General features: G+C 52.2%; 1 protein-coding gene across 6 annotated transcripts in view; it reads left to right on the top strand.

Annotated features, from left to right (window-relative positions):
* Positions 1-27,640, top strand: part of FAM118A (family with sequence similarity 118 member A) — a 37,192-nt gene that overhangs the window by 829 nt on the left and 8,723 nt on the right. The window contains exons 1-8 of one of the 6 annotated variants that reach the window (XM_003481518.4): positions 471-740; positions 8,345-8,400; positions 9,489-9,741; positions 12,639-12,860; positions 14,713-14,841; positions 16,664-16,949; positions 18,625-18,657; positions 20,316-20,399. In XM_003481518.4, the coding sequence (XP_003481566.1) occupies positions 8,354-8,400; positions 9,489-9,741; positions 12,639-12,860; positions 14,713-14,841; positions 16,664-16,949; positions 18,625-18,657; positions 20,316-20,399 (1,054 nt within the window). In that variant the 5' untranslated portion in view covers positions 471-740; positions 8,345-8,353. Of the gene's footprint in view, positions 1-470; positions 741-8,274; positions 8,401-9,488; positions 9,742-12,638; positions 12,861-14,712; positions 14,842-16,663; positions 16,950-18,624; positions 18,658-20,315; positions 20,400-27,640 lie in introns of those variants that run through there. The other 5 variants (XM_021091391.1, XM_021091390.1, XM_021091392.1 and 2 more) reach the window with 5 other exon arrangements.

The raw sequence follows: 27,640 nt of genomic DNA, 5'->3' as shown, positions 1-27,640 counted from the left end.
GTACCTAATTTCAGAATGGTAGGAACTGTCAAAGAAAAGAACTGGGGACCGGGGGAGGGGACTGACGATTTCAGGTCGTCGGGGGTCTTGGGCAAGCAAGGCATGTTTGGGGACCCGAGATCCGCCTGGGTTTGGACCCAACTCGGGTTGGAGGATTGAAGCGGTATATGAGCGTGTTCAGGACGTGGCTGCAGAGGGGCGCATCCGATCGCACTGAAAGCTCGCCATGTCCCTGCAAAGTGCGCCCGCATCCATTTTGCAGATGAAGAAACTGAGGACACAGAGCCAGCGCGTGAGCTGGTGAAGTGCGGAGGAGGGTTCCGAAGCGCGAGCGTTCTCCCTCACTCGCTCGCGCCTGCGCCAGCGGCGGGGCGGGGCCTCCGCGGGAGGGCGGGGCCCGCGGCTCGGGCTGGGGGCGGGGCCTCCGTGGGGCCGTTGGCTTCGGGGCGGAACCTTCGTAAGGCGGGGACGGGCGTGCGGGGGATGGCTTTTCGGCGGCGCCCGGGCCGGCCTCCGTGGGAGTCGCGGCTGAGGGCTGCGTGGCGTCCGCTCCGGCTCTGGTACCGGCACCGGCTCCGGCTCCGGCTCGGGCTCGGGCCCCCGCGCCGGCTGCGCGCGCAGTCCCCCTCCCCGCAGACCGCCTCCCGCGCGGCCGCCCGGAGACCCCGGAGACTTGGACCGCTGAGCCGGAGGCGGCGGCGGGGGCGCGAGCTCCGACCAGCGTGTCGGCGGCGCCGCAGGTGAGCGGGCCGCTTGGGGAGGCCGGGGCTGCCGGACCAAGAGCCCTTCAAGACCCCGAGAGCCTCCGGATGGGTCCCGGCCGCTCTCGGGATCCACAGCCATCTCGAGGACCCCGACAAACTTCGGCTCCCGAGACCGCCCCCGCTTCCCTTGGGAACCTCCGCCCCCGAGACCCTGTCGGAGCCCCCGACCATCTCTGGTCCCTACATTTTCAGGACTCTCGAGCCCGGAAACCCTTCAGGATTTCCCCCAGTCTCCGAGACCCTCCCGCCGCTTCAGGGTCCAGAGATCCCTTAGGATCCGCAGTTCCAGCCCCCCCGCCAGGGTTCCCCCGGCCCGCCCAGGCCTCAGAGCTCCCCCCGACCCTCCGTGCCATCGCTCCCCAGGCCGCGGTCCCCACTCCCTGCGTCCCACCCGCCCTGAGGTTCAGCCCCCGCCTGCCTCCCTCTGCCCTCTGGTCTCGGCTGGGGCTGGGTTTCCCAAACCTGAGGTCTGTGCATCCGTCGGCGTCTGCTAAGGTATCCCCCCAGGGTTTGTGAATTCTTGATGATAAAATATAAAAGTAGAGGCATCTAATGGGTCCCCTGATGACCCTTTGAAACCAGGCAGGGGGTGTGAGCTCAGCGGGGGCAGTTTGCAGATGTGTCTTCTGTGGCATTGAGGGCAACGCAGGACAGTGTTTAACTTTTAATGCTCTTTGATGAGACTCGTGCGGCCCCACAGAAGAGCCTAGAGAACAGATCCGATGTGATGCAGGAAGGCAGAGCTAAGCGGTGAGGGATTTGGGGCAGAGCAGGATGCTTTGGGGTTGTCTCCTCCTCTTAATTGTTTCATTCGTGGAGCTGATTTTGTTTTTTTTTTTTTTAATGGCTGTGATGTGAGAGAATTGGAGGAAGGTGGACCATGGCAGAGGTGGAGGTGACCCAGGCCAGGCGGTGGCTGTGAAGACCCTCAAGCAGGGCTAAGCTTCGTAAAGTCCAGACCCAAAGGCTGGTGTTCCGGCTCCTTCCTGCCTCAGGCTACAGTTTTCTGCCTGGGGTCGATGTTGGGGACTTAGTACTCCTTTTCAGTGAGGTTCTGTCCTTTGGCCCATAGGGTTTCATCACGGTGACTGTGTCGGAGGGAGCCCAGCCGCCATGCAGGAGGCACATGTGGCACAGTGGGCAGGAAAGAGGGGCTGGGTCTCAGAAGTGGAACCAGATCATAAGAGTGTTTGGAGGCTGGGCCTGGGGTTCCTGAAGGACCCAGAAAGCCCTGGAAAGAGACGAGTTCAGATATGTCCCGGCAGAACCATCACCCTGGAGACCCAGGGAGGCCGTCAGCCATCCAAAGTTGTGGGGACCTTGAGGCAGGCAGAGGGCGTGGCTTAGAGAGCGATTTAGGAAGAGAAAGCCGCAGCACTTGGGTGTGTTGAGGTCTGGACCTGGTGAGGGAGAGGGAGGCGCTGGCCTGACCCTGTGCAGGGATGACGAAAACGTCTCCTGTGTCTCTGCTCCCCAGACACTGCACAATGTGACTGTCAGGCACTTAAATGTGACCGAGGAACTGAATGTTAAATTTTATTTAGTTTTAATTGACTACATCTGGGAAGGAGACCCACCACATATGTAGCGTGTTGTAGGCTTTGCTATTTTATTTTTTCTAAACTTTTCTGAAATATTTATTTATTCCGGCCACGCCCACGGGTGCGGGGAAGTTCCAGGGCCAGGGATCAAACCCCCGCCACAGCAGTGACAACACCGGATCTTTAACCACTGGACTGCAGGGAACCCCTGGAGTTCCTGGGGCCATGGGACATAGGTTTGATCCCTGGCTCAGCGCAGTGGGTTAAGGATCTGGTGTTGCTGCAGCTGTGGTGTAGGTGGCAACTACAGCTCGGATCTGATCCCTGGCCAGGGATCCTGGGAACTCCATATGCCTCAGGGCAGCCCCCCCCCCATTATTGCTTTTAATGTTTTCAAAACTCTGAGGTGTAAGATACTCCTTTTTTTTTTTTTAGCAGATAAAGGAAATACTGCTCAGAGGGACTGAGTAACTTACCCCCTTATTAAGTGGTTTGACTCATACCCGGTTTTAACTTCTAGGCCTGGCCTCTTTCCCCTGGATCCAAGGAGCCTGAAGGTCCTTTTCCAGGAGAAAGAAGTCCTCCCCAGTGGTGGCTTTGTTGCCCTGCTGAGCCCTCCTTATCTGTTCTCTGCTAAAGTTAACCCGACAGTTGTGTGATGAGCCCTAACAGAAAACTCTGAGCTGGTTGTTTTGCCTGAGGCTTCTCGCTGCTGCTCCTGTATCTTCCTGATGGCCATTTCTCTTCGCATATCTGGAACCTGCAGATCAGCCAAACTGTATTTGTAAAGTATTGGTGGTAGGAAGATGCAGAAATGAATGCCCTCCATGAAGTTTGGGGGGCACAGTGAACCAGGTGGTGCCTGGGGAAGTGGCAAGATTATGGGACGTGAGCACAGAATGAGTTGATAGCTTACCCCCACTCCCTGGGGGCCTTGACCAAGTCAAAGCCTCTTAGTCTCAGTTGTCACTTCGATAAATAGGGTATTTGGCATCACATAGCCTTTAAGTTCCTCCAGCTCCAGGATTCTGTAACTTCAGGTTTCGTTGGAGGTTTACGTTCCAGAATGTTTCTTATCCCTCTTGGGATAGATAAAAACTGGTGGTTCCGCCTGCCACTGGTCTCTGTATTGGTGCATTTTTACCATTATTGGCTTGTTAAGTAACATGTCTGTTTGATTCATGCAGCGTGTCTCCTCTGATGGACAAACTGTTACCCTGCACACTTGAGCTGCTGGCAGTGTTCCTGGTAAAATGTCAAGAGTATTTGGCATTCTGAGTTGCGCTAATGTTAGAAAATGTGCAAAACCTCATTTGCCAGGGCAGTTGGCCACTTAAGAGAGTTTACTGTCAGCCTGGGCCAGGTGAGAGGCGATAACAGGAGCCCCTGCACTGGGTGAGTGAGAGACCTCGGGAGAGCGTTTCCCTTGAATCGCATAGAGGCGTAGAATGTGAGTAATTAGTGTTGCTTTTTGAAGTAAAGTGTGACCTTTACATTTTTATTAGTGGTGGGTTTTGTCATTCTTTTGGTTTAAATATATGTACCCATGTGCTGTCTGGAGGAACTGGTTTCAAGAAGCAAATGAACCCTTTTTTTTGCTCTTTTTAGGCCCGCACCTGCCGCATATGAAGCTCCCAGACAGGGCTTGAATCTGAGCTGTAGCTGGCCAGCTGTAGCCTGGCCTGGCTCAGGGGGTTAAGGATTCTGGGTTGCCGTGTTGCTGTGAACTGCTGTGTCGGTCGCAGATGTGGTTTGGATCCCTGGTTGCTGTGGCTGTGGTGTAGGCCCACAGCTGCAGCTCCGATTCGACTCTTAGCCTGGGAACTTCCATATGCCTCCGGTGTGACCCTAAGAAGCAAAAAAAAAAAAAAAAACAAAAAAAACAAAAAACCCAAAAAATCCTTCACAACAGTCCCGTCGGTGACGTGGCTCATGGCGTTCCCATTTGACGGATTTGGACACGAGGTTCGGTAAGGTCTCAGGGCTGGGCATATGGTGTTTTCCCCACAGCCCCAGCGCTGCTTCAGGTGTTGTAGTTTCTGGGCAGGCCTCTTCTCTGCAGTTTAGGAAGCCCGTTTTCAGCTCAAAGGAACTTCGTTATGTTAACCAGCCTCACCAGAAATACCTCCAGCAGCCACGTCCCAGGTGATTGATGAGTGATTAGAAGTCTGTCAGGTGTACTTGAAAACTTACTCTTGGAGTTCCTGTCGTGGCTCAGCGGAAACGAGTCTGACTAGTAGCCATGAAGACGCAGGTTCAATCCCTGGCCTCGCTGAGTGGGTTAAGGGTCTGGCGTTGCTGTGAGACATGGTGTAGGTTGCAGATGTGCCTTGGATCTGGCGTGGTGTAGGCCAGTGGCCACAGCTCCAATTCGACCCCTAGCCTGGGAACCTCCATATGTGGTGGTGTGGCCTGAAAAAGAAAAAAAGGAAAGAAACTTACTCTTGATGCCAAACGTTTTCGGCTTCTATGGCTCCCTCCCAGGTCAAAAAACTGGAAGCCAGATTGCCATGAAAAAGGCAGTTTATGGGAATGGAGTTAAAGGGCAGGGTGCCGTTAAGGACCTGGTGAGTCGGTATCAGCCAGCTCTGAGCCTGACTAGCCTCGGGGTGCCTGGAATATGCTCCTGGGGCAGGGAAGAGCTTGCTTTATAGCCAGAGGCTCCCGCCCCTCCCTAGGTGTAGTCAGAGTGCAAGGTTTGGGACATTCCAGCCCTTGGCAACCACGGTGGTGACATGGATTACACTTCATCCTAGTTTTTCCAGGTCTCCCTGAGCAGCAGATTTGTAAATGGCTTCTTAGTGTGGGTAACTTTGTAACAGCATCGGAGGGGTGGTGTTGAGGTGAGAGCCTGCAGGCCTTTACACGAATCAGGTTTTATAGTGACCTGAGTTTTGGCTCAAACCCTGGGGGCCTCTTATTCCATCACTCGAGATCGGCTACAGGTGAGTTAACAGCCAGCATGTAGAAATGTTGGTAAATATTTGCGCTGTCCCCTCCCCTTGTTGAAAGAGGCATATTGAGCGTGTGTCTGCCATACTCCCCATTCCTCCTGGGAACTCTCAGCTCCGTGCTCTTTTAGTCCACTCAACACCCTTAGGATAATTTACTTATAGCAAGAAACTTAAAAGTCTTCCTGGATATTTTTGAGGATCCTATTGAAACTTCTTTTTTTTGGTCTTTTTAGGGCCACACCCACAGCATATGGATGTTCCGAGGCTAGGGTTGAATCGGAGCTGCAGCTGTCGGCCTACACCACAGCCACAGCAACACGGGATCCGAGCTGCATCTGAGATCTACACCACAGCCACCGCAATCCCGGATCCTTAACCCACTGAGCGAGGCCAGGGATCAAACCCGAGTCCTCGTGGATACTAGTTGGGTTCATTTCCTCTGAGCCACTACGCAAACTCCAGACTTGAAACTTCTAATTCATGGTTGTACTTGTTAAGTGAAGGTGTAATTTGCCATAGAAAGAGATTAGTTTTAAATGTTTTATTATGTTACTTGTAATAAATTACTATTCTAGACATTTTCTCCTTGCCCCGCCCCGGTGATATTCTCCTTTCCCATCCCTCTGCTCTTTCTGGCGGAGTGGAAAACGGTATCCGTGCTTCAGAGAATGGCCAGTTCTGTAGATCAGCACCTGGGCCTGGTTCAGCAGGACTCAGGCTGGCCTCGCTGGGCTCGCTTATGACCTTGTGGTCCCCTGGCTGCTTGACTGGCACTGAGTGATCCCAGGTGGCCTTACTTGCATGTTGAGTGGTTGGTGCTTCATTGTCATCTGGTGTGTTTTCCACTGGTGGCCGTCCAGGAGGCCAGACTGGGCTTTACATGGCTGAGTTCCAAGAGGACAGGCTCCAGTGGCAACCTGCTTAACAAAGGCTTGCCTGCTTGTTTGCCGGCATCCCATTGGCCAAAGAAGTCACATGACCAGGCCCAGCCGCAACGAGGGAGGGGACTGACTGTGCCAGGGCCAGGGTACCAGGAGGTGTGGTGGCGGGGAGAAGTCTTTAACAACATGGCACAGTGGAGTTAGAGTTAGGGAGCTGGGGAGGGCCTTTGTTTTGCTAGCTGTAAATAACAGGTTACCTGTTCGTAGTTTGTTCTGCTTTCTCTAGACTCAGTTTGATGAACATTTAATTTAGTGCTGGATGCTAAGGATTCAAAGAAGGCAGTCTTTGGCTATCTGAAATTCGTTCATAAGATACTCATGATCTCAGATTTTAAGCAGAAAACACCCTATTCAGACCCTTATTCGTGGCTTTAGATAAAAAGGGCAGGAACTGCTTGTCCAAATCTGTGTCGGGGCCTGATTTCGCTTTCTGAAAATGCTGATAGGTCCTTGAAAAAAAATTGGGTTGCTATGATGACTTGGCTTTGGGCCTGCAAACTGTGGTGACGACATGATCACCAAGGAAACCAAAAGATGCAGCTCCTGAAGGCCTCTGAAGGCGTTTGTTACTGTTGTCGGGAGTCCGATTGGGTCATTAGGAGAGTGGTGTTGGGGATGGGAGGGGAACGCCAGAGTCTGCCATCCCACAGAAACTTCCAGGGTCCGGTACGAGGTGCTTTTGAACTCTCCTGCTTGGCCCTTCGTTTAAAAACAAGGAGAGGTTTGGGGGTGCTTTCTAAGTCATTGTGAGATCTGGCTCTGATAATTACGCTGCTGAAAGAACAGGAAATGAGGCAATGTCTTTAACCGGGTAGTGTTATAATGAACTCCAAGTGTCTAAATATGGGCAGCGCTGCAGTTCATCCCTGCAGAGTTCTTGTGCTGAGATGTCATGTAATCGGGTACTTCCTGTGTTGGCGCCTTGGACCCTTAAAGGGACACGTCAGCATTTCAGGCTAGAGGCCCATCTGCCTGTGACGTTTGGAGCCTGTGGGATTCTGTTGGAAGTGCCTCGGAGAGCCAGCTCCAGACCTTCATCTGTCAGGCTCAGGAGGAGAAAGAGGCTGGAGCCCTTAAACCAGCAACGAGCCACACGGCAGTGCAGGCTGTCCCCTGTCATGGAAGCGTTCAGTGCTTGTAGGGGCAGCTTGTCCTTTGGAAAACTTTGAAATCACTTAATTTTGGAGTTAAGTCCAGCCCACAAAGTGTCATTTGTTCATTCTTTTTTGCAGATGTGTAAACGTATTTGGGTTTTCAGTAGGTATCTACGATTGTACACGTATGGGGCATCAAAAGCAGTTGAACAGCAATGGAAAGAACTGGGGCCCCTTTTTTTAAGTTCCTCATTATGGTGACAGCATGATTTCTTACGTCGTGGTTGATCAGTGGCTGCTTAAAAAATATTCTAAAATGTTGTGTAGAGCAGGATGAGGTCAAAGACTCCTATTTTAGGAGTTCCCGTCCTGGCGCAGCAGAAACGAATCCAACTAGGAATCATGAGGTTGTGGGTTCGATCCCTGACCTCGATCAGTGGGTTAAGGATCCAGCGTTGCCATGAGCTGTGGTGTAGGTCACAGATGCGGCTCGGATCTGGTGTTGCTGTGGTGTAGGCCGGCAGCTGTAGCTCTGATTCGACCCCTAGCCTGGGAACCTTCCTATGCTGTGGGTGTGGGCCTGAAAAAAAAAAAAAAAAAAAGGCTTCTATTTGAAAGTGATGTGGATTATTTTGGGGGCAATTTCAGGCTTACTTGGTTGGGCCCTGTGCATTGTCCTCCTTCGATGGGTCATTTGTGTTCCTGTCAAGTGGAAGCGGTTCTGGAGCAGAGTCATAAAGGGGGGGGTGACAGCACCACCTCTGTCTGCCGTGCCGCTTTCTCTTCCTTTTCCGTCCTGTGTGCCGCTTTGGAGAATCTGAGCCTGAGACCTGGCCTGGCCTGCTAAGTCCCAGAATTGGGGACGGGGGCTTGGGGGCCATTTCGGATGTATATTTTTGTATGTGAAGTTCTTCAGGTGTTCTGATTTACAGAAAGCTCCAGGACCTGTGATTTTAATTCCAGCCTCATCTCTCTTCTAGGAACTGACAAGAAAACCCTTGTTTGGGAAATAGAAGTTGCTTCTGACTAATTGCCTCTGAATCTCTTTAGGATTCACAGATGGATTCGGTGGAAAAGACAGCACACAGAAGTGAACACAAGTCAAGGTAAAGGAAGTTGCTGCACCTTCAAACAGGTCTGTGGCCTCCCTCACAAGGCTCCTTACAGGAGTTCCCCATGGTGCAGTGGGCTAAGGATTCGGCATTGTCACTGCAGTGGCTCAGGTTGCTGCTGTGGCACAGGTTCAGTCCCTGGCCTGGGGACTTCCACCTGCTGCAGGTGTGGCCAGAAAACCCAGGCCTCTTTCGATGTTATTTAGGGCCTACAAGGGTGAAGGTCAAAGGCAGGAGAGCATTTCACTGGCCGGTAACTACCCTTTGCCTCAACACCTGAGGTGTTCCAGGAGGCGGTTCTCTTCCTGCCTGAGGAAGTGACTGTCACCTGGTCTCCACACCAACCAGCAAGTGATCAGAGGGTCTGGCCCAAGACTGGGGGCCACGCTTCACAGAAGGAAATCCGACCATAAATGCGCAGGTCCAGTGACCCAGGAGGAGTCCTTGCTGGGCAGTGGGCTGGCTTGATACACAGGGAGGACAAGCACTTCACCAGGAATTTTCTGTCGCTGTAATCAGGGAGCTTTTTTTTTTTTTTTTTTTTTCCTTTTTAGGGCTGCACTTGCAGCATGTGGAAGCTCCCAGGCCAGGGGTTGAATTGGAACTGTAGCCACTGGCCTATACCACAGCCACAGCAACCAACACCAGATCTGAGCCAAGTCTGCAACCTACCCCACAGCTCACGGCAGCATCGGATCCTTAACCCACTGTGTGAGGCCATGGATCGAACCCAAGTCTTCATGGATGCTATTCTGATTCGTTTTTGCTGAGCCACCATGGGAACTCCATGCTGAGCTTTTGTGTTTGCAAACATATTATCACTTAAATGTGCACTCAGCACGGTAGGGGACTCAGGTAAATAAGACGCACCCATCCCCAAGTCCCTTCTGGAAAGAGGCTAGAACATGTGAGGTTAACACACAGGCTCTGTTGCCATCAGTAGAAACTCAGGGACGTTGCCTGCATGTCCCGTCCCTGCTGGACTTGACCCGACCCTTCGCAGGCCCTTCCGGGCTGCACTTTCTGCGCGTTCCTGGACTTCATGTTGACCATCCCTCTCTCCCACCCTTGTTTTTGAGCAGAAAGTTTTTAAAAAGCCTCATCCGGAAACAGCCTCAGGAGCTGCTCCTGGTGATGGGGACGGGGGTCAGCGCGGCCGTGGCCCCGGGAATCCCGGCGCTCTGCTCGTGGAGGAGCTGCATCGAGGCCGTCATCGAGGCCGCCGAGCAGCTGGAGGTGCTGCACCCGGGGGATGTGGCCGAGTTCCGCAGGAAGGTGACGAAGGACAGGGACCTGCTGGTGGTCGCCCACGATCTGATCCGGAAGATGTCCCCGGTAAGCCTCTCGGCCCAGCCAGCGTGCGGGCGGCAGCAGGCTCTGGGCCAGGTGGTGAAGCTGGGATGGAACGTTTCGATTCCCACCAGCCCACGTTGTGTCCGCGCCTCCCGGAGGGCGCCGGCCAGCCAGAGACGGTTCAGTTCACCAGGGGATGCCAGGCGTGCTTTGGTCCCCCGACGCAGTCTGTGTTAAATGGAGCCTGGATACGTGCGCCGTCTCGGGGGGTTCACGGTGCAGCCCTGGGGGGCTCCTCGAGGGGGGGGCGGGCATCCAGGTCTGTTTCTGGTCTAGGCGGGCCGCCACATCTGCACGTGACGAGACGAGTGGCTCCTAAACATTAAAGACGGGCGAAGACACAGCTTGTTTGTCTGCAGGAGGAGGGGGCCAGCAGAGGAAGAGCAGCTGGTGATACAGGAGGCTGCTGGGCAATGCCCTGGGGTCAGCGGTCCGACAGGCCATGTGGTAGAGGCCCGAGGCGCGCTTCTTCTCATCGAGTTGTTGAGGACGGCCGGCCGTCACCTGCGCCTTGCGGGGTGGATGCTGGAGGAGTGACGAGGAGGCCTGGAGACCAGCACGCAGGGTTCAGGGTTCGGGCGCCTGCAAAGAACCCAGAGTGCGTGGCTTCCACGTGGCCGCACTTACAGTTCTTTTTCTTTTTCTTTCTTTTCTTCTTTTTTTTTGTCTTTTTACGGCTGCACCCAAGACACATGGAGGCTCCCAGGCTAGGGGTTGAATCTGAGCTGCAGCTGCCGGCCTACACCACAGCCACGGCAACACCACATCCTTAACCCACTGAGCGAGGCCAGGGATTGAACCTGTGTCCTCATGGATGCTGGTTGGGTTCTTTACTGATGAGCCACGACGGGAACTCTCTGCACTTACATTTCTGACATTGCAGTCCGGTGGGGGGCAGTCCCGGGGAGCGCGGGGGCTCCCTCGTGGTTCTGCCATCCTCACCGCAGTGTCTGCCTTGTGCTTAAGGTTCGCCACGCTGCCTCCTGCCGGAAAGGAGTGCATCCAGCTAGTGGGGGCGGGGGGCGGCAGGGGACGGGGGGCGGCGGGGGCGGGGGGCGGCCCTTAGGGCTCTGAGGCACACCTCACTTTGTTTTCATGGCCCTGGCCATAGTTTTACCCATGGCCCCCCTGGCTTGACTGGAGTCTGGGAAGTAGTTTTAGCTGGGTGGCGATGCCACGTGTGGCAGCTGGCATCACAGGGGGTGGCTGTGGCTTTTTTTTCTAAGTAAAATGCACCCCATTGGTTTACACATTTTCTAGCACTGCTTTCATGCTTCACCAGCAGAGACCGTGTGACCAAAATAGTTTGCTCTGTGGTCCTTTACAGACAAGCTGCTGAGTCCTGTTGGGGTGGGGGGTGCAGGGTCGATGGGCCGGAGTGGGGCTGCAGGACGCTGGGTGGCTCGGGGCCCCTTAATCAAGGAGAGGAGGGTTGGGAGGTTACATGTGTGTGTTTTCGGGAAGTTCCTTAAAAGAAGAGTCAGGCCGTTCAGAACCAGAACGGTGTGTCCCCGTGGGGCCGGGCAGGTGGAGCGTTGGTTTTATCCGGGCTGGGTTCGCCCGGGGAGGGCCCAGACTGGGAGAGCGTATGTGAGCAGCAACCCCAGTGGCACATGAGGGGGTCTCAGCTGCTTCAGGGGACAAGAGAGGCTGTGGGGACTGAGACGGGCCAGTGGCAGCCAGTTCTGATGGGGTGCCATCTCCCGGGAGCCGGGTGCTAAGACCCGAGCGGGTGGGGGAGAGGCTGGACCAGGGCTTCTGGTAATGACGAGGTTTAGGACGTGGCCGTAGGCGCGGATGGCAGAGGTGGGACGAGACCACTGGAGGCGAGGGGTGAGGAAGGCAGAGGCCATGACGCCGAGAGGGGCGACTGTGTGGATGGGAAACCCACCTCGAACTGTGACAGAAACACCGCCGCCGAGGGGCCTTGTTGGTGAGCGGGTGCCACCCGCACACTCATTGGTCAGGGCATCAGGGTCCCAGGGACGTGGGGAGCTGACTTTCAGTGGAGAAGGAGCATGATGGTGTGGGGAGGGTGGACTGAGGGTGACTGGGGGTCCAGAGGCCGGGGGTGTGGGCATTCCCGATGCGGGGGGGGGCTGGGGTGCAGGCCAGCCGTCCCGCCAGTCCCAGTGCAGGGCTGGGTGAGGGGCGCTCACGCCGGGGAGCACGAAGCACCCCCCTCTGCTCCCTTCACACTGAAACTCTTCGGAGGGGTTGTTGCTGTTGCCGGTGGCCTCCCTCTCGCCAGCGTGGCCCAGCTGGGCTCCCAAGGTGGCTCTGGTCAAGGCTGCCAGTGACTCTCGGTGCTGCATGCAGGGGCCAGACCTCAGCCCTGTCCCGCTGGCTCTCTCCCGGTGTGACCCGATTCCCAGCCCAGTGGGGAAACCGGTACCTCTGTGGCTGTGGCACAAGGAGAGCCACGGTCTTCACTGTGGCCTCTGGGCCCCCGCAATCTGGTTCCGCAATCTGGTTCTGGGACAGGTGCGCTCACTCCCCTCTGGAGACCAGGGCCCCTTGCTGCCCTTGGCCCGGCCTGCGCTGTTCCCTCTGCACCCCCTGCCAGCTTGGATCAGCCCCTCCAGGGCGCCTCGCTCCCCATTGGATGCCCTGTGACCTGTCCACCCTTTGCCCTGCGGGGCCAGCCCCCTCTCCGCTCTGCTTTCCCTGTGGCGCCCGTCACAGCCGACCTCTTACTTAGAGACTTGCATCTTGCCTCGGCCTCTTCCAGAGTTCTAGGCTCTGCGAGGTCAGCGGTTTTCTTTCTGTTTTAAAAACACTGCTGTGTGCCCAGCTCCCGGGCTCTCATCAGCTGCCTAGGTGTGGAGTAGCTGCTGAGAGACGCTGTTTCTCCTAACTCTGGCTCCACCTCTCCGCAGCGCACGGGCGACACCAAGCCCAACTTCTTCCAGGACTGCCTGATGGAGGTTTTCGACGACCTGGAGCGGCACATCCAGAACCCGCTGGTGCTGCAGTCCATCCTCAGCCTGATGGAGCGGGGCGCCATGGTCCTCACCACCAACTACGACAACCTGCTGGAGATCTTCGGGCAGCAGCAGAGCAAGCCCATGGAGTCTCTGGATTTGAAGGACAAGACCAAGGTGCGGACGGCTGGCCCGGCCCTGCCCCGCCCTGCCCTCCCGCCGGGGGTGTGGCCCCGCGGCCCTGGCAGCGGGAAGGTGTGTCCGCTCACTCGCGGGGGCCCCTGTCCACGTGGACCAGGCCCGCGGGCCCTGGGTGGGTGCTGCCCCCTTGTCAGGACCCCCTGGCCTGCGCGGGGCTCCGCTTGGCCTTCTGTCCTGCGGACCGGCGTCTACACGTCCTCGTGGGCCTCCTTGTGGGAGGCCTGGGTGGCGAAGACAGTCGGGACAGACCCGCCCACAGTCCTCTCGCTGTGGATTGTGGTTAATTTGCCTCGTTCTTTAACAGCTTGGGATTGCAGTGTATGTAAAGGTTTTCGCCTGATTTTCCCCCTTTATGTTACACTGTGAGCGTTTTCCTGTCATTAAGCTGTTTTAAAAGCATGGTGTTAGGAGTTCCCTGGTGGTGTAGTGGGCTAAGGGTGCCAGCATTTCACTGCTGAGGCTTGGGTTCGACCCCTGACCCGGGAACTTTTGCATGTCACAGGCGCGGCCCACCCCCAACCCCCCCCCCAAAAAAGCAGCATGGTTTTTCAATGTAGTTTTACTGAGAACTAGATTTTTCTTTTTAAGGCTCCACCCTCGGCATGTGGAGGTTGCCAGGCTAGGGGTCCAGTCGGAGCTGTAGCTGCCAGCCTACACCAGGGGCAAAGCAACACTGGATCCTTAACCCACTGAGCGAGGCCAGGGATCGTACCTGCGTCCTTGTGGTTCCCAGTCGGGTTCGTTAACCTCTGAGCCACGATGGGAGCTCCTGGAACTAGATTATAGTTGTTAACTTTCCTCTGCTGTGGTCAGCACCCATCACAGTTACAGATGATGCTGCCACAAGTTCCTAGGAAAGTGTTAGGGCCACAGGGCATGATGATTTTAAAGACAAAGGGTGTAAATGACCCAAGGGTTCTCCAGAAGAGACCAGCAGTCCACACCCCCACCCCCAACCCCCGGCTGTGGGCGGGGCCTCTGCTTCTCGGACCAGAGACCCACCCGCACGTGGCTTTACTGAAAACCCAGAGTGCGTTTCTCCCACTGGATACGTGTGGGTTTTATTTTTATTTCTTCTCTTACGGAGGCTGAACAGTCATCGTCTTGATCGTATTTCTTTGATGACAGGTTTGCGTCCTCTCCGTGTTGGCCTGTGGTTTATGTCACCCCCGCCTGTCACCCGCTCCCCATGAGAGGGTGGGCTCAGCCCCGCTCTGCACGGAAAGGCCCGGCCGTGGAGTCTCATCCAGAGCCCGGACGTGCCGCCTGGCTCGAGGGCCGTGGCCCAGGAGGCTGGAGGGTGAACGTGGCCGCAGGCCCCTCCCGAGCCCTTAGTGACACGGGCACCAGGTGTGGTGTCAGGAGCTCATCTGGCTGCTTGTGTCCGTCCGTGTGTCCGGGGTTGTCGGTCCCGCCGCGGCTGCCCTCATGAGCGGCTCCACCTCAGGGCCGCCTCCTGCGGCCTTTGCTCTGTAGAGCTCTCGGATCAGGTATTTCTCCTCTGCATCTGTTTTCTGGGTGTGACCACAGTGTATACACAGCAGTAGTGCAAACACAGCACGAGACATGAAGGCGGAGGTTAGCAGGCCTGGCGGTTTGCTGGGGTCTGAGATGCTGGGGGAGTCTTTCCCAGAACCATCTCCGTTCTTGTCGATGCCACGGGCAGGAATGACGGGCACTGACAGCTGAGTGTCTCCGCTTTTAAAGGTGTAATTAGAATCCTAGCGTTTCTCTTACTGTTTGCAAGGGCGGCTTGAGAAACCCTGAATCAGGTTCCACGTAGCTGCTGGGAACAGCGGCGACCTGCCCTGTGTGCTTGCTCTGCCAGGTCCTGCAGTGGGCGAGGGGGCACATCAGGTACGGCGTGCTGCACATCCACGGCCTGTACACCGACCCCTGCGGCATGGTGCTGGATCCTTCGGGGTATAAGGACGTGACTCAAGACCCGGAAGTCATGGTACGCTCCCCTGAACGGGCACCAGCTGTGCCCTTGCGCTGCATGGCCACCAGCCTTTTGGGCCATCTGAGCAGTGACTTGGGCTCCAGGCCCCCCATCCCCGCTCGGGTCACGCTCCTACCGGGCGGGGTGGGGCCAGCCGGGCGCCCTCCATGTGGCTCCCGGGCCCTGGAAGAGATGCTCAGTGACACTCAGTGGTCCTCTTGCCCAGGGACACAGCTGAGTTCCTTTGGCGTGACCTGCAGGCCCCGCATCATTCTGGAAGGTTCTTCTCTGGCCACTCCTCCCTGCTCCTCCGTTTTCTGTGCTCACTCACGCATCTCCTTTCTCAGCTGTTTCTCGTTTCTTTCTAAACCTAGTTTTCAAATGTCATGGTCTGTGAGCTTTCTGGGTATCCTAGACAAGATGAAGTGTGGAGACACTGCTCCCCGCTTTTTGTAAACCCGCTTGTAACTACAGGGTTTCACTGAGTCACTGACGAGCTCAGAGTCCGGCCCTCTTCTGGGTGCAAACCCCGGGGCCCAGGTGTGGCCTTGCAGCCGAGATGCGGTTGGTGTGTGATGAGAAGCCTCACCGCCGACCCGCTCTCTTGAGGCTCTCCTTGGTGATTCTCTGCCTGAGTGACCCCACTGATTCAAAGCTTTGGGTCTCTCTGTGCCCACTCCCTTGGGTCATTGTCCCTGGTCCCCTCCTTAGCTGTCCTGCCCTCACCCCCCAAACCCTACTCTCCTGACGCCAGGCCCCTCCCTGCAGGGTTCCTGGCTGTGATCCATTGAGACAGATGTTAATTCTGGGGCCTGGTGTGTGCACAGCTCTGAAAAGAATTTCATGTCCTTGGAAGTTCCCGTCGTGGAGCAGTAGTTAACAAATCCGACTAGGAACCCTGAGGTTGCGGGTTCGATCCCTGGCCTTGCTCAGTGGGTTAAGGATCCGGCGTTGCTGTGAGCTGTGGTGTAGGTCACAGATGCGGCTCAGATCTGCATTGCTGTGGCTGTGGTGTAGGCCAGCAGCTGTAGCTCTGATTGGACCCCCAGCCTGGGGACCTCCATATGCCGCAGGAGCGGCCCTAGAAAAGGCAAAAGGACAAAAAAAAGACCAAAAAAAAACAAAAAAATTCACGTCCTTATTATGTTTTAACCATTTAAAACTGTACATAATTCTAGAAGATCTGAATTGCGTGACTGCACTGACAAGATTGATTGGTGGGTGGGGTTTGGGGACTGGGCCGGTTACCCTGGCTTGGAGAGGAAGAGGCCCACTCTCTCCTTCCTCCTCCTCCTCTTCTTCTTCTTTTTTGGTCTTTTTTTAGGGCTGCACCCGCCACATAATGGAGGTTCCCAGGCTAGGGGGCTGAATCAGAGCTACAGCTGCCGGTCTACACCACAGCCACAGCAACACCAGCTCTGAGCCATGTCTGCGACGTACACCACAGCTCACGGCAAGGCCGGACCCTTCACCCACTGAGCGAGGCCAGGGATCGAACCTGCATCCTCATGGATACTGGTCGGGTTCGTCACCGCTGAGCCACGGCGGGAACTCCCACTCCCTTTCTTCTTCTTTGTTCCTCGTGTGGCTCCTGGGGGAGCCCCGTCAGGGAGCAGGGATTTAAAAGGGCCATCATGTAGGTGGCTCATCCCTGGTGGCTCAGTGGGTGAAGGATCCGGCGTTGTCCCTGCGGTGGTGCAGGTTGGGTCCCCGGCCTGGGAACTTCCACAAGCGGCCAGAAAGAAAAAAATGAAAGCACAAAGATGTAACTTTGGGGTCAGTCATGGGACCGGACCCCCTTTCAGATGAGCAGCTCAGCGTCTCGGTTCCCTCCCAGGAAGTTCTCCAGAACCTGTACCGCACCAAGTCGTTCCTGTTTGTGGGCTGCGGAGAGACGCTGCGGGATCAGATCTTCCAAGCCCTCTTCCTCTACTCGGTGCCCAACAGGGTGGATCTGGAGCACTACATGGTCGTGCTCAAGGAGAGCGAGGACCACTTCTTTAAGCACCAGGCAGACATGCTGCTGCACGGGATCAAAGTGGTGTCCTACGGGGACTGCTTCGACTATTTCCCGGCGTACGTGCAGGACCTCGCCTCGCAGATCTGCCAGCAGCCAAGCCCAGGTACGGGAATTTGCCTTGCTTCCGTATACAAAACCGCGAGGATTCTTCCCGTTTCTCCCCTTTTGGTAGGTATGATTGACATGCCGTAAAATAAAACCAAGAGGGAGTTTTTCATACTCTTGGATCCACTGGTCTTCCAGTTATTTTTTAGCGTCTCTGTGCACTTTACAGAGAGAAGGTTGGGGTAATTGGAACTTGACACGTACAGCCGTGCTTGTCCACGTCTGCCCGTCTCAGGGGAGAGGCCGTGCTTCCAACTCCCTTAACCGAGACAGCCAGCTCCCAGCCGGCTCCTTCAGCCGTGACGCCGAAAACCTGAACCGCAGGTTTCTCACTGCTTTACCCTGTCCGTGCCTTTTAAAGTTACAACTGCAGAGGCGCAGGATGACTGTAGGAAGAGCTGCCTTTTTCCCCTAGCGTCTTCTCCCTGTGGTGCCAAGTGCAGCACCCTTAACCCTGCCCCGGCCCTCACTTCTCCGGCGGGGGGGGCGGGGGGGGGTGACCACCTGCCAGGAATGACCACGACAAGGGGCCACCTCCCACCGGGCAGGTCATGGCTTTGCCTTCAGTGTCAGGGAGCACGAAGAACGGCAGCCGGGAAAGGTCCGCTTTGGCTCTCCTGTCACCGTGACAGGAGACCAGACAGTCACCCTGGCGGTGGGTGGGTCAGCCGCACAGATGGCTGGGGGTGCTGGCAATGGCTTTGAAGACCCGAGGACGCGACGGTCAGGGGTGGCTGACTGCACGTGTGATCCAGCAGCTTGGTTCTTGCCACTAGTCCTTCCTAAAATCACTAGTCATGAGCAAGGTGGACCATTTTAGTTGCATTTCCATTGATAAGAGTGTAACTAGGGTGGTAGTTTTACAAAGAAAAAGAGAGGGGAACGTTGTGTGTAACACACTGCTATGAATTTACATTCTTGAGTGTCTTTCATTTCTATGTATTTTTATATACAACTTTATTTACCTGTTTCGGTTTTGAGGGCCTCATCTGTGGCATATGCAGGTTCCCAGGCTAGAGGCTGAATTGGAGACGTGGCTGCCGGCCTACGCCACAGACACAGCCACGCGGGATCCCAGCTGCATCTACACCACAGCCATGGCAACACCAGATCCTTAACTCCCTGAGAGAGGCCAGGGATCCTCAGGAATCCTAGTCAGGAAGCTGCTGAGCCCCAGTGGGAACTCCGTATAGCATTTTGAGTCACAGTATCCACTGCTACTAAGTAGGTGATTTTCAAGCTGCTGAGACAAGCTCAGAGAGGTGCCTTGCTCTCCCAGTTGGTGCCCAGATACTGTGGAGGTGAGGTTGGGGTCCTGGACCGAGAGCAGAGTCAAATGTGCCACTCAGTGTGGAGGGGGCAGCCTCCCCCCCCACTGCGGGCTTAACCTGGCCTCGGAGCGCCGCTCATGGCAGGGCTTCCTGTCCCCACGGACGCCCCCTTTGCTGGACCCTGGCAGCTGAGTGGATGGACAGGCTGCCAGGGGACTTGCACTCTGTGGCCGTGGGCTTACGCTCTTGAGGCGCTTTTGTTTGGAGAGGGTGGCAGGGATGGTGACACCCCCTCCCCCGAGCCGTTGGCGAGGAGATGGAGGCTGTGGCGGGAGCTGGGCTGCCTGCGGAGGCAGCGCTGTGAGGTCTCGGCTGTGCTGATGCCTTTCCTTTCTTCTCCAGATGCTGAGCGAGTGGACAGCACCACGTCCTTGGGTAAAGCAGCTCTGGATTTTCGCAGCCTGTCCTCTGCCTGCACAGGGTCCCGCTGTCTCCCTGCCGCTCCTTCCTTAACTGTCACAGGCATCCCCCCCGGAACACATAGCTTAAGTTGTGCTGAGATGACACATAGCAGCGCCTTCATGAAGGGATGGCAGATGCAGCCCATCCCCTGGGGAGCACAGCTTCGTCAAACACGGGCCCCTCCCGCTGCCTGAGAATAGCTTCCTGTCCTTGAACCAGAGTCTGTATCGGACCAGTTGGCCTCAGATGTAGTAATTTTTAACCCATCCCCTTCAGAGGTTTTAATTGTAGGTTCTAACTATTTATGTGCATTTTTCTATTTTTATTACTTGAAATGTGTGTCCTCTGGGTTCAACCCTGCCCATTTATGACTTGACGAGGTGCCAGTGCCTCCTGGCATCTAATCCTACCCATGGGTGAACTTGGTGCCAGGTTTTTTTTTTTTTTTTTAGGGTCACACCTGTGGCATGTGGAGGTTCCCAGGCTAGGGGTCGAGTTGGAGCTGCAGCTGCCGGCCTGCACCACAGCCACAGCCACGCTGGATCCTAGCCGAGCCCACAACCTACACCACAGCTCACGGCAACGCCGGATCCTTAACCCACTGGGCAGGGCCAGGATTGAACTCTCATCCTCAGGGTTCCTAGTTGGATTCGTTTCTGCTGAGTCACGACGGGAACTGCAGGTGGCTGGTGCTCCCACGTGGCTGTCACTGGGCTGGAAGGGGCTCTTTTGTCAGCGAGTGGCTCCTTTGCTGGCCTGTCTCGGCGGAGCCCCAGGTGGCGTCTTGGTAGTGGGGGTGGCGGTGGGAGAACAGTTGCCTCCGGCTTTCCGCTTCTAGCTTATTTCCACGTGGAAGAGCGCAGTTATCATTGGTTCCTCTCACTCCCAGAGTGGCCGAGCTTTTGGAAAACGCCTTAGCTCGATAGACAGCTGCAGCACCTGGCAGCGATTGCTCGGTTGGTGCCCCAGCTAAATCAGATTTGTGAGCTGGTCCTGGAGGGTGGATTCTAGAATAGCTTAAGTTTTTTTCAAATTACAAAACATTTCTTTAATTGAAGTGCAGTTGCTGTACCATTTATGTAGGTTACTGTGAGCCTCCTCTGCTGTTATCTCACTAGCTTGGGTGTTTTAGGTTCCTCGTGTAAGGGACAGACAGCATTTGTCTGACTTGGCTTAGCGTCATGCCCTCCGAGTCCTTTCATGTTGTTGCAAATGGCAAAATTCCACCTTTATTGTACGAGCTGAGTCGTAGTCCAGTGTGTGTGTGTGTGTGTACCTACGCACACGCGTGTACACACACATAGCACATCTTCTTTGTGCATCTGCTGGTGGACTTTGATTGCTTCCATATCTTGCAACTGTAAATGATGCTGCATGAGCCTTGGTGTAAATAACTCTTTTCAAATAAGGGTTTTTGGTGTTTTTCGGATATGCACCCAGAAGTGGAGTTGTCGGGGCGTGTGGGGGTTCTGTTGAGTTTTGGGAGAGATCCCTATGGTCTGGTCCACAGCGGCAGCACAGCCTCCCCGGGGCTCCCTTTTCCCCACACCCTCTCCAGCCAGTGGTGTCTTCTTGTTGATGACAGGCCGCCGTCCTCAGAGAGGCTTTTAACCCAGGGTTTCCTCTTTCAGGTAATGCGTGCCAGGACTGCGCAAAGAGGAAGTTAGAAGAAAATGGAATTGAAGTTTCGAAAAAACCCAGGCAGTCTGATACCGGTATGATGGCCTTTCTTTCGGGGGGCCTCTTGCAGCCGGGCCGCATTCGTAGTGTTTTCAGTGACAATACTCGCTTTGACGCCCTGGCCTCCTGGGGACAGGGGGGTCGTGGACACCGTTCCAGCTCCCAGAGCTTCCGCTTCTAAGAGTTTCTGTTCCTCTAAGTCAGCACCTTAGTGAAGAAAAAGTACGCCAATCGTCAGGTCAGCCCAACGAGTGTTGACTTGAACCCTGCAGTTCAGGCACCGCAATGTTCTCAGGAGTCCCCGCCCTCACTTCTCAGGCGCCCCCTCCGCGCAGCGCAGCCCCCGCGGAGTCAGGCTCTCCTGGAGTGAGGTTTGTCCGCACCTGGTCGGTAGGTGGCGCTGTCCCAGGGAGGCGGCCCTCCCGCGCCTCCCCCGGTGTCCATGGTAACAGCATGTCCCTTAGTGAAGCTGGGGCTGCGGGGCCTCCGTCCTCCACGCCTCCCCTTCCTCACCTCCTCCCCGAAGCCCACCGGGCTGTACATCGACCTGCCGGTCTACAGGTTGGCTCTAAAAGCTGGAACACAAACGCAGTGACTTAATTAAAAGGCAGGAACCATTTTTCCTGGTTGACCAGCTTATGAGTTGCGGCCGTGGGTCCTGCTTAGATCAAGGTCCAGTGAGTTCCTTTCCTCACAGTTCCTAATTATGCTCATTTTTCATTGTTGCAGATTCGTGGTGTTCGTGTTGTTTCTGTGGGTTTTTTTTTTTTTTTTTTTTTTGTCTTTTTAGGGCTGCACCGCACGGCATATGGAGGTTCCCAGGCTAGGGGTCGAATAAGAGCTACAGCTGCCTGCCTACACCACAGCCAGAGCAACATGGGATCCGAGCTGTGTCTGCGACCTACACCACAACTCATGGCAACGCCAGATCCTTAACCCACTGAGCGAGGGCAGTGACCGAACCCGCAACCTCATGGTTCCTAGTCGGACTTGTTAACCACTGAGCCACCATGGGAACTCCTCTGTATTCTCTTAATCATGCTGCCCCTCATTTTCTGAGTCTTCCTTGTTCCGGCTGGAGGGTGTGGCCTGGCCTGGAGCCCCTTCCTCGCCCGCCTGGGGCGGTGCCGGGTCTGCTCCCTCCCCACGCCACCCGCTTCCGCCAGAACCTCCTCCGGCAGCTCCCACGGCCGCCGTGTGCGAGGCCAGCCTCCCGAGGGCTGGTGGGAGGGTGGGATCCTTCAGGAACCGGGTTTCCTGTTGAAGAGGGTCTGGTGCGACCCCGGCTCTCATCTGTGGGGACCTGTTGCTTTCCGTTCTGGAAGCTTTAGGATCTTCTTCTCCTTGGTGCTGAGAAATTTCAGGAGGTTGTATGTAGGTGGAAATCCTTTTAATGTATCTTGCTCAGTTCTTTTTCCTCCAGTTCTGGAATCTGTCTTCTCTGTTCCTTCTTCATTGAATCATATTAGTTGGGCCTCTTGAATTAATTTCTGCTGTGTTTTGTTTTTTTTAATGTTTTAATTTTCATTTTCTGTCTTCATTTTTTTTTTTTTCAAAAACTTTCTGGGAGATTCTTAAAATTATGTTTCTACTCCTTAGGCTAAATTTTTGAGTGTTACTGCTAATTTCTAAGCTCTTGTTTTCTTTTTTCCTTTCAGCTTTTGTTTTCTGATTTCGTCTTCTTCATAGCATCTGTTGTTTTGGGACCGCGATGTCTTTTCAGATTTCTAGGGATGGCAGAGACTTTCCTGGTTATCTGACCTACCCTCTTCCTGAAAACAGCAGGATAGAGACTTTTCAGATTTCAGAGTTTATTCTTTATTAGATAAGAAAACTTCTTAAAACACTCTTACGCACCTATATAATAATCCAAGAGTCTCTGAGAGCCCTGACACCTTGAACGTACTACCAGCTACTTACTTAACGTTTATTTATTTTTTTATTACGCAAATGAATTTGTCACATCTGTAGTTGTCTAATGATCATAACAATCTGATTTCACAGGATTTCCATCCCACAGCCCAGGCACATCCCCCCACCCCCCAAACTGTCTCCTCCGGAGACCATAAGTTTTTCAATGTCTGTGAGTCAGCATCTGTTCTGCAAAGAAGTTCCGTCTGTCCTTTTTTCAGATTCCACGTCAGTGAAGCATTTGATGTTGGTGTCTCATCGTATGGCCGACTTCACTTAGCGTGATAGTTTCTAGGTCCATCCATGTTGCAAAAAATTCTGGTATTCTTTTTAATGGCTGAGTAATATTCCATTGTGTATATGTACCACCTCTTCTGGATCCACTCCTCTGTCGATGGACATTTAGGTTGTTTCCGTGTCTTGGCTATTGTAAATAGTGCTGCAGTGAACACTGGAGTACATGTGTCTTTGTGAGTCGTGGTTTTCTCTGGATAGATGCCCAGGAGTGGGATTGCTGGATCAAATGGTAGTTCTATGTTTAGTTTTCTGAGGAATCTCCATATTACTTTCCACAGTGGTTGCACCAATTCACAATCCCACCAACAGTGTAATCGGGTTCCTTTTTCTCCACACCCTCTCCAGCACTTATTGTTTGTAGACTTTTGGATGATGGCCATTCTGGCTGGTGTAAGGTGGTACCTCAGAGTGGTTTTGATTTGCATCTGTCTAATAATGAGTGACGCTGAACATCTTTTCATGTGTTTCTCTTTTTTTTGTTGTTGTTGCTGCTGCTATTTCTTGGGCCGCTCCCGTGGCATATGGAGGTTCCCAGGCTGGGGGTTGAATTGGAGCTGTAGCCACCGGCCTACACCAGAGCCACAGCAACGCGGGATCCGAGCCGCGTCTGCAACCTACACCACAGCTCACGGCAACGCCGGATCCTTAACCCACTGAGCAAGGGCAGGGACCGAACCCGCAACCTCATGGTTCCTAGTTGGATTCGTTAACCACTGCGCCACGATGGGAACTCCTTTTTCATGTGTTTCTTGGCCACCTGTATGTCTTCTTTGGAGAATTGTCTGTTTGTTTAGATCTTCTGCCCATTTTTTAATAGGCTTGTTTGTTTTTTTGGTATGGAGCTGCAGAAGGTGTTTATAAATTTTGGAGATTAATCCCTTATCAGTTGATTCACTTGCAAACACTTTTCTCCCTTCCTGTGGGTTGTCTTTTCGTGTTGTTTAGGGTTTCCTTTGCTGTGCAGAAACTTGAAGTTTGATTAGATCCCATTTGTTTATTTTTCTTTTTATTGTCAATACTCTGATAGGTGGATCTGAGAAGATGTTGCTGTCATTTATGTCAGAGAGTGTTTGGCCTATGTTTTCCTCTAGGAGTCTGATAGTGTCTGGTTTTATATCTAGGTCTTCAATCCATTTGGAGTTTATTTTTGTGTATGGTGTTAGGGAGTGTTCTAATTTCATTCTTTTCCATGTGGCTGTCCAATTTTCCCAGCACCACTTATTGAATAAGCTGTCCTTTCTCCATCGTATATTCTTGCCTCCTTTGTCATAGATTAGTTGGCTGTAGGTGCGTGGGTTTAATTCTGGGTTTCTATCCTGTTCCACTGATCTATATTTCTGTCTTTGTGCCAGTACCATGCAGTTTTGACGACTGTTGCTTTGTAGTATAGTCTGAAGTCTGGGAGCTTGATTCCTCCAGCTCCATTTTTCTTTTTCAGGATGTTGGCTATTCTGGGTCTTTTGTGCTTCCAAACAGACTTTAAAATATTTTGTTCAAGTTCTGTGAAAAATGTCCTTGGTAATTTGATAGGGATTGCATTGAATCTGTAGATTGCCTCGGGTAGCATAGTCATTTTGATAATATTAACTCTTCCAATCCACGAGCATGGTATATCTTGCCATCTATTTGAGTCATCTTTGATTTCTTTCATCAGTGGCTTGTAGTTTTCAGAGTACAGGTCTTTTGTTTCTTTAGGTAGGTTTACTCCTAGGTATTTTATTCTTTTGGATGCGATGGTAAACTGGATTGCTTCCCTAATTTCCTTTTCTGCTTTTTCATTGTTAGTGTATAGAAACGCTGTCGATTTCTGTGTATTGATTTTGTATCCTGCGACTTTGCCAAATTCATGGATGAGCTCTAACAGTTTTCTGGTAGAGTCTTTAGGATTCTCTAGGTATAGTATCATGTCATCTGCAAATACCGATAGTTTTACCTCTTCCTTTCCAATTTGTATTCCTTTTATTTCTTCTACTTCTCTGCTGTGGCTAGGACTTCCAGAACTATGTTGAAGAGTAGTGGCGAGAGCGGACATCCTTGTCTTGTTCCTGATCTCAGCGGGAATTCTTTCAGCTTTTCACCATTGAGAATGATGTTCGCTGTGGGTTTGTCGTATATGGCCTTTATCATGTTGAGGCAGGTTCCCGTTATGCCCACTTTCTGAAGGGTTTTTATCAGAAATGGGTGTTGGATTTTGTCAAAGGCTTTTTCCGCGTCTATGGAGAGGATCATAGGGTTTTGATTCTTCAGTTTGTTCATGTGGTATATCACACTGATGGATTTGCGGATATTGAAGAACCCTTGCATCCCTGGGATAAATCCCACTTGATCACCATGTACAATCCTTTTAATGTATCGTTGGATGTGGTTTGCTAGTATTTTGTTGAGGATTTTTGCATCGATGTTCATCGGTGAAATTGGCCTATAGTTTTCTTTTTTTGTGGAGTCTTTGTCTGGTTTTGGTACCAGGGTGATGGTGGTCTCATAGAATGAGTTTGGGAGTATCCCTTCCTCTGCAATTTTTTGAAATAGTTTCAGGAGAGGTGTTAGCTCTTCTCTAAATGTTTGATAGAATTCGCCTGTGAAGCCATCTGTTCCTGGACTTTTGTTTGTTGGAAGTTTATTAATCACAGTTTCAATTTCAGTTCTTGTGATTGGTCCATTCATCTTTTCTATTTCATCTTGGTTTAGTCTTGGAATATTGTACTTTTCTAAGAATTTGTCCATTTCTTCTAGGTTTCCCATTTTATTGGCATATAGTTGCATATGATCATATAGTCTCTTATGATCCTTTGTATTTCTGTGATGTCTGTTGTTACTTCTCCTTTTTCATTTCTAATTTTATTGATTTGAGTCCTCTCTTTTTTTCTTGATAAGTCTGGCTAGGGGTTTATCAATTTTGTCGATCTTTTCAAAGAACCAGCTTTTCGTTTCATTGATCCTTTCTATGGTTTTCTTTGTTTCTATTTCATTGATTTCTCCTCTGATCTTTATGATTTCTTTCCTTCTACTAACTTTAGGTCTTGTCTGTTCTTCTCTCTCGAGCTGCTTTAGATGTAAAGCTAGCTTGTTTATTTGGGCTTTTTCTTGTTTCCTGAGGTGGGCTTGTATTGCTATAAACTTTCCTCTTAGAACGGCTTTTGCTGCATCCCATAGGTCTTGGAGTGTCATATGTTTGTTGTCATTTGCTGCTAGATATTTTTTAATTTCCTCTTTGATTTCTTCAGTGATCCATTGGTTGTTTAGTAGCATGTTGTTGAGTCTCCACGTGTTTGTGTTTTGCAGTTTTTTTCTTGTTGTTGATTTCCAGTTGTATAGCGTTGTGGTCGGAAAAGATGCTTGATATGATTTCAATTTTCTTAAAGTTACAGAGGTTGGATTTGTAGCCCAGGATGTGGTCAATCTTAGAGAATGTTCCACATGTACTTGAGAAGAATGTGTATTCTGTTGCTTTTGGATGGAATGTCCTATAAATATCTATTAAGTCCATCTGGTTTAATGCATCACTCAGGGCCTATGTTTCCTTATTGATTTTCTGTCTGGTTGATCTGTCCATTGCTGTAAATGGGGTGTTAAAGTCCCCCACTATGATTGTGTTATTGTCGATTTCTCCTTTTAAGGTTGTTAGCAGTTGCCTTATATATGGTGGTGAACCTGTGTTGGGTGCATAGATGTTTAAAATTGTTATACCATCTTCTTGGATGGATCCTTTGATCATTATGTAACGTCCTTCTTTGTCCCTTAAAATATTCTTCATTTTAAAGTCTATTTTGTCTGATATGAGTATTGCTACTTCAGCTTTCTTTTGATCCCCGTTTGCATGAAATATTTTCTTCCATCCTCTCACTTTCAATGTGTATGTGTCCCTAGAAATGAAGTGGGTCTCTTGAAGACAGCATATATGTGGGTCTTGTTTTTGTATCCATTCAGCCAGTCCATGTCTTTTGGCTGGGGTGTTTAGTTCATTCACATTTAAGGTAATTATTGATATGTATGTTCTTATTGCCATTTTATTAATTACTTTGGATTTGTTTTTGCTGCTCTTTTTCTTTTCCTTCTTCTCTTGTTCTTTTCTGCCTATAGAAGTTCCTTTAGTATTTGTTGTAAGGCTGGTTTAGTGTTGCTGAATTCTCTCAGCTTTTGCTTCTCTGTGGAGGTTTTGATTTCTCCTTCAAATCTGAATGAGAGCCTTGCTGGGTAGAGTTATCTTGGTTGGAGGTTTTTTCCTTTCATCACATTGAGTATATCATGCCACTCCCTTCTGGCCTGCAGAGTTTCTGTTGAAAAATCTGCCAATAGCCTTATCAGGGTTCCCTTGTATGTTGTTTCTTTTTCCCTAGCTGCTTTCAAGATTTTCTCTTTGTCTTTCATTTTGGTCAGTTTGATTAATATGTGTCTTAGGGTGTTCCTCCTTGGGTTTATATTGTGTGGTACTCGTTGTGCTTCCTGGATTTGAGTGAGTGGTTCCTTCCCCATGTCAGGGAAGTTTTCAGCTATTGTCTCTTGGAATATTTTTTCTGTCTCCTCTCTCTCTTCTCCTTCTGGCACCCCTATAATATGGATGTTGGTGCGTTTCACGTTGTCCCAGAGTTCTCTGCGACTCTCTTCATTTGTTTTCGATCTTTTTTCTCTTTTCTGTTTCGCATCAGTGGTTTCCACTAGTCTGTCCTCCACCTCTCTTATTCGTTCTTCTGCCTCCTGTATTCTGCTCTTAGCTGCTTCTAGTGAATTTTTTATTTCAGTTATTGTAGTTTGCATCTCTTCTTGTTTAAGTTTGATATCTTGGATCTCTTTGGTCAGTGTTTCCTGTAAGTTACCCATCTTTGCCTCCAGTTTATTTCCAATGTCTTGCATCATCTTCAGCATCAACAGTCTAAAGTCTTTCCTGGGGGCTGAGAATCTTCTCCTCATGGCTTAGCTGTGTTTCTGGGGTTTTTCCTTTCTCCCTTATCTGAGTTATAGTCCTTTGTCTTTTCATTTTTATAAGTTTTTGGTGTGGTGACCTTCTTACAGATAATAGAGTTGTAGCCTCTCTTACTTCTGGTGTCCGCCCCCCCTGTGGCTGAAGTCG

This window comes from Sus scrofa, chromosome 5 (genome assembly GCF_000003025.6).
Source record: "Sus scrofa isolate TJ Tabasco breed Duroc chromosome 5, Sscrofa11.1, whole genome shotgun sequence".
Classification (NCBI taxonomy): domain Eukaryota; kingdom Metazoa; phylum Chordata; class Mammalia; order Artiodactyla; family Suidae; genus Sus; species Sus scrofa.
This window is presented reverse-complemented; position numbering and strand designations above follow the sequence as displayed.